The 15,773-nt window shown below is 43.2% G+C and overlaps 1 protein-coding gene across 1 annotated transcript in view; it reads right to left on the bottom strand.

Annotated features, from left to right (window-relative positions):
* The window catches only part of DNM3 (dynamin 3), a 575,248-nt gene that overhangs the window by 538,338 nt on the left and 21,137 nt on the right, over positions 1–15,773 (bottom strand). The window contains exons 2-6 of the mRNA XM_027046371.2: positions 11,021–11,206; positions 8,837–8,986; positions 8,190–8,280; positions 6,717–6,797; positions 1,135–3,250 (exon numbers count right to left, since the gene is read on the bottom strand). Coding sequence (XP_026902172.1) covers positions 1,135–1,295 — 161 coding nt within the window. The 5' untranslated portion in view covers positions 1,296–3,250; positions 6,717–6,797; positions 8,190–8,280; positions 8,837–8,986; positions 11,021–11,206. The remainder of the gene's footprint in view (positions 1–1,134; positions 3,251–6,716; positions 6,798–8,189; positions 8,281–8,836; positions 8,987–11,020; positions 11,207–15,773) is intronic.

A 15,773-nucleotide genomic window follows, 5' to 3' on the forward strand; every position in this document is an offset into this window, starting at 1 on the left:
TCTACCTGCTTTACTACAGGAAACAGATTTCAGCTTTCGTAACGCTTTAAAATGGGCTTTTCTTGGCAAATGTCTGCACTCCTCAGGCGAGGCCGTGAAGGTAACTTAATCCCCCACGCACTGCTCGCTGGAGGAAATGCTGATTCCCAATGCAAAAATTAATTCTCTAGCTTTTTCTGTGTTAAAAGAGCCACGAAGAAACCCGTAACTCTCATTTAGGCTCAACATATTCTCTTGAAGACCCGCCGGACAGATGAGAGCTCAGGGAACGGAGGATGATGCTGGGGGGAGGGAGCACGCGGGGAGAGTGCGAGAAAGACGCTGGTCAATCCCGAGATGATGCAGGAATGACATGGCATCTGGGCAACACGAGTCCACGCTCACCCCCCTCCGAGAGTGTGCCTCGGTTTCTCTGACATAAGCCTGGCGCTGTGAATAGGTGCACACGCGAACACACCACCTTTTATTCTCCGACTCCTAGGGAGGAGAATGGTGGGGAAGCGTGGCTGGGTAAAGCTTCACCACAACAAACGGTTTCTTTCTCCTCGCACCCCGCCTCCCCTGCCAGGAGCAGGGGACGACTGTCTCGAACAGTAGACAGCTGAGCGGAGAAGCGGGGCGAGAAGGACAGCATCTCCCGGGGAGTGGGGGCGGGGGGGCCGCGAGGCCGGGGTGGGGGGATAAAACCCCGAAGCCTCCCGGAGATCCTCCCGGAGGCTGACAGGAAAAAGAGGGGGATGAGGGGCCGGGAAAACAGAGGAGACGCGGACTGGGAAGCTCCCAGGCGCGCTACGCATCCAGGCTGCCCGAGGCTTGGCGCGCCGGGCGGGGCGGGGAGGGGGGGGGGAGTCGATCCCGGGCGGACCCCCTCCCCTGACTCCCCGGCCGGAGGACGCAGAGGAAATGGCTTTGTATCGCAGGATGAAAGGCAGACAGGAGGGCCACCGGGCGCGGGGGGGACGGAGGATGCCCGCAGCCGGGACGACCCCGCCCGCCCCGCGGACGCCGCGGCTCTGCCCTCCATTCCTCCTCAGCCCCGGGCCGGCCCTCGGGCTCCTCGCCGCCGCCGGAGCACGCTCCAATGGCCGCGAGCGGGGTCGCCAGCCCCGCCCCCCGCGCCCCGCGCGCGCTCACCTGCCCACGAAGTTCTCGAGCACCGAGCTCTTGCCGGCGCTCTGGCCGCCCACCACGGCGATCTGCGGCAGCTCCAGCAGGCAGCTCTGTCCCAGCGCCGAGAAGGCGTCCTGCAGACGGTTCACCAGCGGGATCAGCTCCTCCATCTCCCGGTTCCCCATCCTGCCAGCGCCGCCGGCCGCCCGTTGGTCCCTGCTCTCCTCTGCGACTTGGCGGGGGGAGCCGGGGGGCCGCGCCGCCCTAGCCGCCCCTGCCGCGCTGGGTTCTGTCAGCCGCTTCCAGCGCAGACGTCGGATCCCGCCGCCCGCCAGCCGCTCGGCTCCTGACAGCTAACGGCCCGCAGCGCGCCTGCGCGGGCGAGAGGGGGCGTGGCCTGTCTCGGCCGCCCCCTCCGCGCCCCGCCTGGCTGTAATTTCGCCTGAGGGTTCCCGGCCGGACACCCCGGCCCCGCGCGCGCACGCACTGCCTCCCAGCTGCGGCCAGATGCCACGACCTCCGTCCTCTGCTACCAAGGCTCAGAGGCAAAGTTACAGCACTTGGCCAGGGAGTCAGCAGCAGCTACCAAGCCAAAGTCCAGTGGAAAGCCCTACCGATTACCACTCAGCCCTGTCACCAGCAGTAGTAGCAGCATCTCCGCCACCACCACCACTGCGCCGCCGCCACAGTCACTTCCCAAAAGCAGATCTCATATTCTCACGCCCTGCTCCAGAACCCAGCTCTTCTCAAGGGGGCCGGCCTGTGGAGTCTAAATTCTTCCATCTGACATCCATTTCAGGACCTGCGTAGTCTGACCCTACCTAATTATTCGACTCTAATGATTCCGTCTCCCAGCCCCGTCTAAACAAAGGTGGAGCCGGTCGTGCTTACCCCGTACCACTCCCCCTTTTCAATCTACCACACTCATTCTGTCCTTTGCGACTCTTCATGCCATTTCTCCTACCCATCTGTCTCCTCATAGGGTCTATATAAGCGTGTGCTCTGCACATTTTCTGTTATATTTAGCAGACTGAGACGGGTCCTGTGCCGGCTGATGGAGACATGAAGATAAATGGTCGTGTTTTGCTCAGCCTCCTTAGAGGGTTCCTCTTTACAAATAGGTATCGATGCTTTCCAGGATTTAATTCATGGGCCTTGTCTCACATTTTAAGGGCTACCTGAGGACTTTCCAATGGCTTTAACTCCACAAAATGACTAGCGACTACAACAATCTAAATTGCTAACCCACCTCTCTCTCCTTTACTGTTGACTACTCCCACTGGTCCTGGACCTCATTACCTGAATGTCCCGCAAGTACCTCTGACTTAATTATTCAAAACTGAGCTCATCTTTTCTAATTTCAGCATTTAATGCTATAAAGTTCCCTTGAAGCCTAGAAAGACTTGTATAAAAATGTCCAAATAACCAAAACACTAAGAACAGCCCAATCATCCATCAAAAGGTGAATGAATGAACAAGTATGATTTGGGCATACTTCTAAGCAACAAAAAGGAGTGAACATTCAATACAGCAATAACATAGTTTAATCTCAGACATAGTATGTTGAATGAAAGCCACTAAAGAGTACATATTGTATGCTTCCATTTATGTGAAGTTCTGGAATAGGCAAAATTATCTGTGTTGATAGAAATCAGAGTAGTGGTTGCCTCTAGGTGTAAGGACTGACTGCAAGAGGCACCAGAGATCTTTGTAAGGTGATGGAAGTGTTCTGTGTCTTGATTTGGATGCGAGTATGTATTCGTAGACTCATTGAACTAAACATTTAACATCTGTACATTTCAGCGTTGCCTGGGTGGCTCAGTCGGTTGGGCATCCAACTTCAGCTCAGGTCATGACCTCCCGGTTTGTGAGTTGGAGCCCCACATTGGGCTGTGTGCCGGCAGCACAGAACCTGGAGCCAGCTTCAGATTCTGTGTTTCTGTCTCTCTCTCCTTCAAAAATAGATAAACACTGGGGCGCCTGGGTGGCTCAGTCGGTTGAGTGGCCGACTTCGGCTCAGGTCATGATCTCGCAGTTGACGAGTTTGAGCCCCGCGTCGGGCTCTGTGCTGACAGCTCAGAGACTTGAGCCTGCTTCCGATTCTTTGTCTGCCTCTCCCCTGCTCATGCTCTTTCTCTGTCTCAAAAATAAAGACAAACATTAAAAAAAATTTTTTTGATAAATAAACATTAAACAATATTTTTAAAAAGATCTGTGCATTTCACTGTAAATTATACCTCAAATTTTCTGAAAAGCAAAAGAGAAAGACAAAAATGAATGTATCATCCCCTCCACCAAAGCGTATCCCTAGTAGGATGTCTGCCTAACATGCCTTCTTCAGGAATCACCTTTCCATCTACCACATGGCTGTAGCCAGAATACTTATGAAGACACAAGGGCATGAAGAGCAACTAACTGTGCCCTCCAATGTGCTCCCTATCTCAGCAAGAGGTCTGCCCAGTCCCAATCCAGAATCTGGAAATCATCCTCACTCCTTTTCACTCTCTCTCTCCTTCATCCCCTACATCAGGTTGAATCCCAAATTATGCCCACTGTACCTCCCTACAACCCATCTCATCCTCTTCATCTTTGCTGTCAGTGTCTCATTTATAACTATCATTTGTTAACCACTTTCTTCCATGCTTCCCATATATATATGTAACCTGAACAGATTTTCATTATTGCACTTGACACATTGCATTGAATCTCTGATTTATATGTCTCTCTCTTCCACTATAAAGTGATAGCAGAATAATGCCCCCCCTACCAACTATGTCCACATTTAAATCCCCAGAAACTGTGAATATGTTACCTGACAGGACAAACAGAAATTTACAGATGTGATTAAACTAAGGGGACACCTGAATGGCTCAGTTGCTTAACCATTTGACCTCGGCTCAGGTTATGATCTCTCAGTTCATGACTTAGAGCCCTGCATAGGGCTCTCTACTGTCAGCACAGAGCCTACTTGGGACCCTCTGTTCCCCTTTCTCTCTGCCCCTCCCCTGAGCACATACTCTCTCTCTCCCTCCCCAAAATAAACAGTAAAAGCAAATTTAAAAAAAAAAAAAAAAAAAGCTAAGATCTGTGTGATAGGGAGATTATGCTGGATTGTCTGCATAGACCCAGACTGATCACAGGGATCCTAAAGAACAGACAGCCTTACCTGGCTATGTCAGAGGGATATGTGACTACACAAGAGTCATCACAGAGCTGCAACTTTGCTGGCTTTGAGACGGAGAAAGGGAGACCACAAGCCAAGCAATGTTGTCTGCATCTAGAAGCTGGAAAAGTCAAGGAAACAGACTCTCCCTGGAGCCTCCAAAAGGAACACAGCTTTGCTGACACCTTCATTTTAGCTCACTGAGACCTGTGTCAGACTTCTCTAACCTACAGAACTGTAAGATAATAAATTTGTGTTGTTTTAAACCACTAAGTTTGTGGTAATTCATTAGAGTGGCCATGGAAAATGAACACAACTAACCATAAGTTCCTTGAGGGCAAGATCCTTCTCTGTGACTCTCAATGCCTAGCACTGTGCTTAGTACCTAAGGACACCATAGTCTCCAGGGAACAGGCATAAACAAATTATCACAACACAATGTAATAATTGTTCCGATGGTAGTATGGACTGAACTGTGTCTTTTCAAAATGCATATGTTGAAGCCCTAATCCTCAGTGAGGCTATATTTAGAATAAGGTTAAATAAGGTCATAAGGGTGGAGCACTGATCCAATAGAATATCCTCACAAAAGCTTGCTCTATCTCTGCCATATGGGGACACAGTGAGAAGCCAGCCATCTGCAAGCTAGAACAAGAGTCCTTACCAGGAATCAAATCAGTCAGCACCTGAATGTAGGACTTCCTAGCTTCCAGAATTTTAAGGAAATAAATTTCTGCTATTTAAGCCACCCAGTCTATAATATTTTGTTATGGCAGCCTGAGCAGACTCACAATACCACGTTTGTTTAAAGGAAAACAAGATGGGAATCTGGGAGTAACCATTCTGTCTGGGGAGGCCTTGATGAGTATATCCTGCACTCTGCTATGTGCTGTGAGGAATATAAAAAACTCAGAAGCACTAGCCCTTGCCCTGAGTATCTTGCACTCTAATGTAAAAGGCAATGCTACCATGCCTTAGAGAATGTGTAATCATTATATAAATTTGAATTTCAAGTGCACTGAAGCAATGCATGTCATCTGTGTTTTCCAGAACTTAGGTCAAATCAGTCCCACCCACCTACGTCAAGAAACCAACCTGAACTACTTTTGCTAATTGCTTTCTTTCTTACTTCCCATTTCCAGAATCAGTTCTGCAATAACATGCAACCTGAGAAATTTAATACTCACACTCAACACCCTTTTTGCATAAATTAATCTGGATAAAACAAATAGCAAGGAAAACTCCAAGGGGAAAATCTGAAAGGAACTCTTGACAAGAAGACAACCTACACCTTTGAGGGTGGGTGTAAAGCTGAAAAGGGGAGCCCGGTCAGCCGCCCCTGCTTCCTGACTGCATCATATGATCACCTCAGCCCTGCTTCAGCACCAAGTGATGAATGCCAATTCCTGCTCCTTAACACACTTGTTTCCACATCACCTTCTGAAAATGCAGAAGATTCCTAAAGGTTAACAGTCATTTTCAGCTGTGGCTCTCTAGCTAGGAAGTTAGAACTTTTTATGAACACATCAGAACTCTTATTGAAAAGAGGATTTTCCTTCAGAGTCATTGTGAGAAGCACCAATGCAATTGCAATTGCAATTCTACTGCATTTCACACAGTATCAGTGGAACCCCTCCTTTGAAATTAAAAAACCTTCTCCAAAAACTCAGACTCTGTTCCACAGTCACACATCATTTCAGGTGAACAAAATATTATCCGTGTTGACTTCCTACCACATTCATAGGACTTGGTACCAAATAACTTCTGGATAATTCTAAGAATTAAACATATATACTTAGATGTATCTTAAGTATGCATATATTTTTCAAATATCCTACAGGCTGAAAGCAAGCTCTAAGGAGGTAGGAAATTTTTGAGCAGAGAAAACATCTTTGAAAAACACTTAACCTCTGAAAGAAGAGCACATACTTGAAGATATGATTTAGGAATTCATAGTTTTTAAAAATCAGTCACATTACTGCAGAGCCACATCTCCCACAGTGCCTCACTCAGTAATCAGTAAATATTTATGAAGCAGATCTGAACCAAAACTGTAAGCATTTGTCATGTCAAAGTACCTGTTGGTACTTTGTGAGTACCAATAGTAAATGATAATGTTACTCTGTGTACAATTTAGGACCTATTCAAGCCTTACAGTTCATTCCCCAAAGGTTATCCCTTGGATGGATTTTAGATCTTACTGCAAATCAGTTTGTCTGCAGGCATCTTTTAAGTTCTGTTAAACCCAGTGAACATCCAACATAGACACACAGACTTTCAATACTGTAGCCATCCTGGTTGACACTTAGGTCTCCCAGAGCTTCTCTCCTTCAGCTGAGAGCAGGGGTCAGAAAGTAAAGACTCTCAATTTTGTTGCCCATATTTTTCCTTCGCTGTCATCAAGAAGCAAAATAACTCTGGAAGAACTACTCCAGTCTCCTACCCTTATCACTTCTGTCAATTTGAGATCTGACAGATGGAGTGTCACCAGTAGTCTCATGGAAGCGTGGCTGAATCTCCACACCTGCAGGGCAGAAAATACCAACAGGCAAGATTAAGGTGTTAAAACAGAAGGGTTAGGAAGAAGTCTCTGTATCACTTCTATTTGACTTAGCAGTTTGTGCCTCCTTCTATCAAGTAGGTAGAGCCGTTTTTCTGCTGTAAGCAAAATCCACACATACTGAAGCGGAACAGAAAGCACATAAGATTCCTTTTAAAAGGAGGGCCCCTAGTGCTTTTTAATTCTCATGTATTGAATTATGAATCTTGTACATATAGAGATATATAGGGATAATTGCATATTAATTGCATATTATATGTAATTAATTCTACAGTATCATTAATAACATGCTAATATTTTTATATATAGGTAAGCTACAATGGCCATTTAAATATGTTTATGAAGATTTTTCACTGACAGGAAATGATATGACTAAAATATTAAATGAAAAATGCAGGTTATAAAATTTTACATATGGATTATCATATCTGCATAACAGACTGTCTGGGGAAAAAAAACTAGAAAGAACTGTGCCCCAAAATTTAATGATATTCTCAATGAGAAAGTATCGAAAACCTTTATTGCCCTTTTCCATTTTTTCCCTCAAAGTTTCTACAATGAATGTGTATTACTCTTACAATTTAAAAATTGAATAAAAATGCTGTTTGGCTGACCCATAATTGGTTTACACACACACCAGCTTGTCAGCCACACAAGTGTTGTGTAATATAAGGTTAAAATAACACTGCAAATAGGAGCAGGAGAGGCCACGAGCTCCTTGACCCCCAAGCCTTTGCCACTCAATGGCAGCTGGTAAGTGGCAAGTGATAACTAAGATTTTAAAGTGGGAAACATTTCTTTCTGGCTCAAGGAGCAGAAGCATTACAAGCCCTGGCCACTACGGTCACAAGAAATATTACTAGCCAAGCACCCCAAACTGCACACCATCCACAGCTATAGAAAGGAGGTATATGAGCTGAATTTTGTGTGCTTAAAGCATATGCCATAATCTATGGCATCAATAATCCAGACATAAAAGACTGCATCCTGTATGAATACATTTATATGACATCTAGAGAAACCAGAACTAATGGATGATGACAGAAAGCAGTCTGGGGCTGAGGGTGGGGACAGGGGATTGACTGCAAGGGGCATGTGGAATCTCTATCTTGATTGTGCTGGTGGCTATGTGGTTGAATATGTTTGCCAAAACTCATTGAACCATAAACTTAAAATGGTACATTTTGTTTTGCATAAATTATACTGTAATAAAAACAACCTATGGCATTTGTGACACACACCTATATGACATGTAATGGTAATACAGAGTATGATCATCTCAGTCTGGGGATAACCTTAGTAATGTGCAGCCATAATCATGCTGGGTTTTGAAAGGACAAAATTAAATATACATACCCCCAAGAAGCTTGCAATGACTCCAAAATTCTGCCAATATAGAGCCATTCTTTCGGGATCTCTGAGTATTATGTTGCTGGGGGGAAAATCACTTAGAGAAGGGAAAGAAACAACATAAGCCATTAAAAACTATCTCTTGGAGAAGATTACATTCCAGCAGCGTCAGCTCAGGAAGCGGGGTCTAGGACAAGAGTGGAAAGGGTATCATAAAGACACCAGAGTGAGAGTGTCCTAAGCAACTTTCCCCATTTCACATGGTCTCCTCTCTTTAATTTTACAGGAAAAATGTAAACCTTGGAAAAGTCCAAGCCCTGAGCATACTGGTGAGGTCCAATTGAACCCCAACTCCCTCCTTCCTGGATCTTTTGCCAAAGACTGTGGTAACAAACAACATTGACAGCTTTTGATACGGCTTTATACCCACAAAACATTTTTATGTCACAGCTACTTTTGGAGTAACAACTAACAGATGGCAATACAATTCCCACCTCATAGTTAAGAAAATTGAGAGAAATCGAAGAGGTTAGGTGACTCGGCCAATGTCACGCAGCTAGAACTACTAAAGATGCTGCCTGCTATGCTACAGCATACCATACTTGGATCATCCCCTTAAAGAAACCTTGAACCTTGCGATATATAGTACTTACATTTGCCAAACCTATATTGAGACTGAAAAGTGTTATCACTTCTTGGCCTTTTGGCTAAGATCAAGTGGAGACTTAAAAGTTCACGGCGAATTCCTGTTTGTGAACAAAACCACGTTTTATCTTCATACAAATTATTTCAGTTGTCATAACCTAGAGTCAGAAGATTGAGATTAAAGATCCTATTGGCTCTGTGATTCACCCTCCTAGCCCTTAATTTCGTCTGTAAGATGGGTATATTAATGTCTGTTCTTCCTAATTCATAGAACTATTGTGAAATCAAATAAATAATGAACACTAAAATATTCTAGAAACTGCATGGTATCAAATGGCTATTAAATGCTTTACTTATAATTATCCAAATCTACCCATGGATTGTAAATATATTTTATTAATTACCAAAAGGGTGTCTTGATTAACTATAATTTTTACATGATTTATGTGATAAATATCTATGTGATAAAAACATCTTCACATATCTTACTATTCATGTATCTCATCAATTTTAGGATTCCTTAATCTGGTAAATTAGGATTGTGGAAGAGTTCACTCTTAAGAAGAGCCCAGAAATAACCAAACAGAAAGTGTAATTGAAAGTAACAGTTCAAATTAAAAGCAAAAATGAAATATTGGGACCTCATGAAGATAAAAAGCTTCTGCACTACAAAGGAAACAATCAACAAAACTAAAGGCAACTGACAGAATGGGAAAAGATATTTGCAAATGACATATCAGATAAAGGGCTAGTATCCAAAATCTATAAAGAACTCACCAAACTCCACACCCAAAAAACAAATAATCCAGTGAAGAAATGGGCAGAAGACATGAATAGACACTTCTCTAAAGACATCCAGATGGCCAACAGGCACATAAAAAGATGCTCAGTGTCACTCCTCATCAGAGAAATACAAATCAAAACCACAGAGATACCGCCTCATGCCAGAGTGGCTAAAATGAACAAATCAGGAGACTATAGATGCTGGAGAGGATGTGGAGAAATGGGAACCCTCTTGCACTGTTGGTGGGAATGCAAATTGGTGCAGCCACTCTAGAAAACAGTGTGGAGGTTCCTCAAAAAATTAAAAATAGATCTACCCTATGACCTAGCAATAGCACTGCTAGGAATTTACCCAAGGGATAAAGGAGTGCTGATGCATAGGGGCATTTGTACCCCAATGTTTATAGCAGCACTCTCAACAATAGCCAAATTATGGAAAGAGCCTAAATGTCCATCAACTGACAAATGGATAAAGAAGTTGTGGTTTATATATACATGGAATACTACTTGGCAATGAGAAAGAATGAAACCTGGCCATTTGTAGCAACGTGGATGGAACTGGAGGGTACTATGCTAAGTGAAATAAGTCAGGCAGAGAAAGACAGTTACCATATGTTTTCACTCATATGTGGATCCTGAGAAACTTAACAGAGAACCATGGGGGAGGGGAAGAGGGGAAAAAGTTACAAAGAGGGAGGGAGGTAAACCATAAGAGACTTAAATACTGAGAACAAACTGAGGGTTGATGGGGGTGGGAGAGAGGGCAAAGTGGGTGATGGGCATTGAGGAGGGCACCTGTTGGGATGAGCACTGAGTGTTGTATGGAAACCAATCTGACAATAAATTATATTTAATAATTAAAAAAAAGTAACGGTTCACTAGGAATCAAGCATGACAAAGTAATGGAGAGCAAAATAAGTTTTCACAAATAAGCACAAGTCAGAAAATCCAGAAAGCAATCAGTTAAGAGGAGGCAAAAATGGGCTGAGATGGAATTTGATGGAGAAATTACACTTAAGCTTAGCCCCTTTACAAGTTTTGTTGTGCTCCATGTACAGTTTGAAAAGAACTTAGAATAGAATAAAGGTAGCCAATGACACAAGTATAATTTCCAGGTTCTCCGGAAAAATTATGCAAAGGAATGCAGTATCTCTGGAGCCAAGGATCTCCAAAAATGTCCACTCCCTGCAGAGTCCTCTTTAGACTTTCCTTAGTGACTGTTCAGGCAAAACTCACTCCTACCCTCTTCCCCTCAGCCTGCTGACCCTCCTCCTGGCTATCATCCTCATTTGCCTCAAAAACTTTTTGTAGATCTAAGAGCTTGTCCTTTAGCAAGACTGCCAAAAAGCAACTCATTCTGAAAAGTCAATACCCCAGGGTCTCATAGAAAAAAGGCCAAAACTGAAGACCTTTAATTTTACCACTGCATCACTATTCCATCGACCTGTCACTCTGATAAAATGGTTCCAGTGCTTCCCTACATGATCTTCCAAATGTTCTCCTTGTAGAGTAGTTTGAGGAAGTTGTTTTCTTTTCTGTTTTTCTTCCATCCCCACATAAATTATTTCAGGAATGTAAATGCTGGCAGACATGCACTGAGAGAATAGAAAGAGAAAATTCACATAAAAGGTGATAGGCGGGTTCAACCCCAACTCCCTTTTATGCAATTTATTTTTTTATTGATGAAAATTGCCAAATGCCTTATGGCTAAAGAACTATGTTCTGAAAAATAAAAGTTCAGCTGTGAAGACTGAGCTGTAACTCCAGTGTTGAATGCCTCTGAATCCATTAGGGCATGCTCTACTTATATCCTGCTGCAGAACAGGAATTTTTCACACACACACACACACACACACACACTCCCCTTCAGGCCACTGATTTCTGCAAAACAACAGCTCCACCAAGAAGGCCGTGATAACAGCAAAAAAACAATTATGTTTTCTATGAATCAATGTGCACATGTGTCAGATGAGCCATTTATCATCTATCCTAACAAAAATGAATTTTCTTGTTTTCTTCTTTCTTCTTTTTAAAAGCAATTTTTGGCAGTGGCTGGTTTGAGAAGGATCTGGTTGAAATGATGATGTTGACTCTTCATTCACTGACACAAACCCCTCACAATCCAAAGGGGCTAGATACTGCAGTGAGACAGAAGTTTGCCATTGCCAGGTCTATTATGCAATTGAGATGGACTCTTCAGTGATTTTTCTGTCCTATCCAGATGTCTCAATACAAACAGAATGAGAAAATCAGAGAAGTCTCTGTTAAGGCAATCAGTTAGAGTTGACTGACAGTTATGTCTAATCTTGCAATATTGGCTGAGGGCTCCTTTATTACCTGCTTCTCCTCTCTGTTCCAGGAGCTAGATCCATTTTAGACAGCTGAGAACTGGGACACACTACTTGCTGCAGGCAGAGCCCCAATATGTGGAAAAGTCAGTCCGAGGCAGGCAGAGGAAAGGACTAATACCATTGCTAATAGTGTGTGCCTCACACATGGGGCTTTCATTATTTTCATAGGCTATGTATCTCTTCTGTCTCCATTCCCCCAATCCTGAAACACCTCCACTGTGCTCTCTGCACCCCATGGTCTACTACCAATAGAATCTCTTGTATTCTCAACTTTTTTTCCAAAGTTACTGTACAGAAACCTGGTTCTTCCCGGAGGAGCCTTTTTCTACTGGAGTAGTCTCAAACAGTAGCTGTCATCTCTCTCATGCCTCCTGAATCCAGGATAAAAGTAGACTAGGTTTCCTCAGTGCTCCTCATTGCTGCTTCTAAGCCATTATCTCTAAAATTTTCCAGCTTTAAATCTATATCATTAGTCTCTTATCACCCCTGCCTCTCCTTGCTGTAAACATCTACCAGTCTCTTTTTCATTCTCAAGTTTCAAAGATTCTAGTTTGTGACTCACTCTAACAACACACTTGTCTTAATTCTTAGTGATTTCAATTCCATGTGGATGATACTTTAAACACTGCCCTCTTTGTCCTTCTAACCTTTCCAGTGATTTTGTCCTCCACCCTATCTCTCTCTGCCTGTCTCCCCAGGGTCAATCCTCAGTCCCTGTCATTATTATCACAATATACAACCATCCATGATCTCAAATCCAAACATCCCACACTCTGTCCTCCATCTACTCTCTTTCAAGATCACTCTCTATAGAAGCCACCTGCAATAATCCATCAATCCCACTAGGACCTACAATCAATTAATTCCATCATCTGTTTACTGTCTCTCTCCCTCCATGTCCTCACTTCCCTCACCTTATTTAAATGCCATGATCTATCATTATAAACATACCCTCCACCTCCCGCTTCTCTCTCAATTTATCATATTTAGCAAAACCGAGCCTTGGAAAAATCCAATTCTCCTCCTACTCTGTGCCTGCACCCAAGAAGCTGAACATAACCAGGAAAACAAAAAACAAAAACCACTATTGGGCTGACAGGAACCATATATTTTTAAAAATGTTTGTTTGAGGGGTACCTGGGTGGCTCAGTCGGTTAAGTGTCCGACTTCAGCTCAGGTCACGATCTTGCGGTCCGTGAGTTCGAGCCCCGCGTCGGGCTCTGGGCTGATGGCTGAGAGCCTGGAGCCTGCTTCCGATTCTGTCTCCCTCTCTCTCTGCCCCTCCCCCCATTCATGCTCTGTCTCTGTCTCAAAAATAAATAAACGTTAAAAAAAATTTTTTTTAAATGTTTGTTTATTTAAAGAGCAAGAGAGAGAGTGGGGTAGGGGCAGAGAGAGAGAGGGAGGGAGAGAGAGAATCCCAAGTAGGTTCTGCGCAGTCAGCATGGAGCCCAACTTGGGGTTTGACCTCATGAACCATAAGATCATGACCTGATCCAAAATCAAGAGTCAGATGCTTAACTGACTGAGCCACCCAGGCACCCACTGACAGAAACCATTTCAAGTTAACGATACTGGACCTCAAATAGACCCGGTAATACTACTGCTTTTCCATAGTCCATTCAATCTTGCATTCTTCTAGATGATGACTTCAGACCTCCGTGTCTCTTCCCTCATCCTCATTCTCAAATGGTGAATTGTATTCTATTTCATTAAGAAAATAGAAATAATCAGAAAAGAAATTCCCTTAGCTCCTATCATCTCAAATACCAGCCTACAGCTTCTACATCATATACTCTGCCTTCCCTGGTGTTTCTGTAAATGGACCATCTAAACTTCTAAGACAGGATCTCCACATAGGCACTGGATTCTACTCTCTTCTTTATTTGATTACAGCAATTCTCTCTTAACAGTATCATTAATTTTTACCTCTCAGTTGAACCATCCCATCAACATATAAACATGCTATCTTCCTTCTAGCACTTGATCTATTATTTTTTTTCTTACCTATCTCAGTTAGTGGAAAGTCCATTCTTCCAATTGGTCAAGCCAAAACACACGGTCATTCTCAACTTCTCTCTTTCTCTCACACCATACATTCAGTCCATCAAGAAATCCTACTAGCTCTACTATCTTCAAAATGTCTCTAGAATCAGACTGCTTCTGACCATCTCTGCTATTATACCTGTCTGAGCCAGCACCTAGATTATTACACCACCCAGCACCTAGATTATTACAATGGCTTCCAATGTGGCCTCCCTACTTCCATCCTTACACTCCTGTTAACTATTCCCAATACAGCAACCAAAGTAATCCTTTTAAACATAAGTCCCATCATGTCACCCCTTTGCTAAATAAATAAACAAATAAATAAATACATAAATAAATCCACCCACCAGTTTCCAATCTTACTCAGACTAAAAGACTTATGAGGCCCCTGATTACTGATCCTCTCTGCCAGCTCCCCATCCTGCTCTTCCTCTGCCTTTCTCTCCAGCTCTCTACTTCATGCACTTTGCTACAGCTGCAGACTTCTTTGTTGTTTCTTGAAAATAATCAACAGGTTCCTTTATGGGTGCCTTTTCACTTGTTCTTCCCTCTGCTTGAAACACTCATCCTTCAGATGGTCACGAGGCTGAGCATCCTTCAGATGCTCACCTTCTTTAAAAGTCTGTGCTCAAATGTGACTTTCTCAGGGACTCTTGGCCTGACTATTCTACTTAAAACTGCACTCCTACAGGGTACCTGGCTGGCTCAGTCAGTAGAGCACTTGACTCTTGCTCATGGGGTCATGAGTCCTAGTCCCCTGTTGGGCATAGAGCTTACATAAAAGCAAAATTGCACCCCCTCATACACAATTTCTGTTTTCCTCCCCTCTCTTAGTTTTCTCCATAGCACTTATCTTCTAATAACCTATATAATTAAAATTTTAATTTGTTTGCTATCTGTTCCATACACGCATGCACACACGCCTGAAAGTAAGCTCCATGAAGAAAGGAATTTGTCTGTTTTGTTCATAGTTACAAACCCAGTGCCCAGTAGAGTACCTGGTGCATTAGTACATGCTTAAATATTTGCTGAATAGATGATTCTAGCAACATAACTAGGGGTTTTATGATTTTGAGCCTATCCATGTGAGCAAGTCTAGAAGTACTGTAAGCTTCTTAATGCTCAGCATCACGCTATCTACTTTCCTGACTTCTCTCCACAGCACAAATCATGGCTTCCACAAGATGGGTTTCCACATTAAATCACTACTAAATTGAACTGCACTGTAATATTACCCCATTCAGCTACATCCTTCCCAAATTCCTGACTTTTGGAACCTCAGAGAGATAATAAGAGGATTGGTGTTATATTAAACTACTAAGTTTCAGAGTCACTTATACAAAGCAAAAGCCTATTGGGGCACTTGTACAGTATTGCTCTTGAAATTTATAAATAATTCCCACCTTATTAAGTTAGCTGTCTCATGCTAAGTTTTCTCCCTATCTAGTAATTTAGTTACCAATAAAAATGACTTAACCAACCGACATAGTTATTGGTTAAGTAAACTACTTACATAACAAATATAATAGATCACAAAATGCATAATAGCTCAAACACGGTAAAAATTTTTTTTGCTTGTAGAGTACAGAAAAGTAAACAAATTAGTAGGGGTAGTCTTTCACCAGGCAGTCAGTCTAACAGAACTTCTTCGAACTTCAACATGCAGCTTCCACAGTTACCCTAGAAGTTGTCTCCATTCTAGACAACCACAAAAGGAAAAGAACATACAGGAGCATACAAGAGAGGTTTTTATGGGCCAGTC

The sequence above is a fragment of the Acinonyx jubatus genome, chromosome E4 (genome assembly GCF_027475565.1).
Source record: "Acinonyx jubatus isolate Ajub_Pintada_27869175 chromosome E4, VMU_Ajub_asm_v1.0, whole genome shotgun sequence".
NCBI classification, from domain to species: Eukaryota; Metazoa; Chordata; class Mammalia; order Carnivora; family Felidae; genus Acinonyx; species Acinonyx jubatus.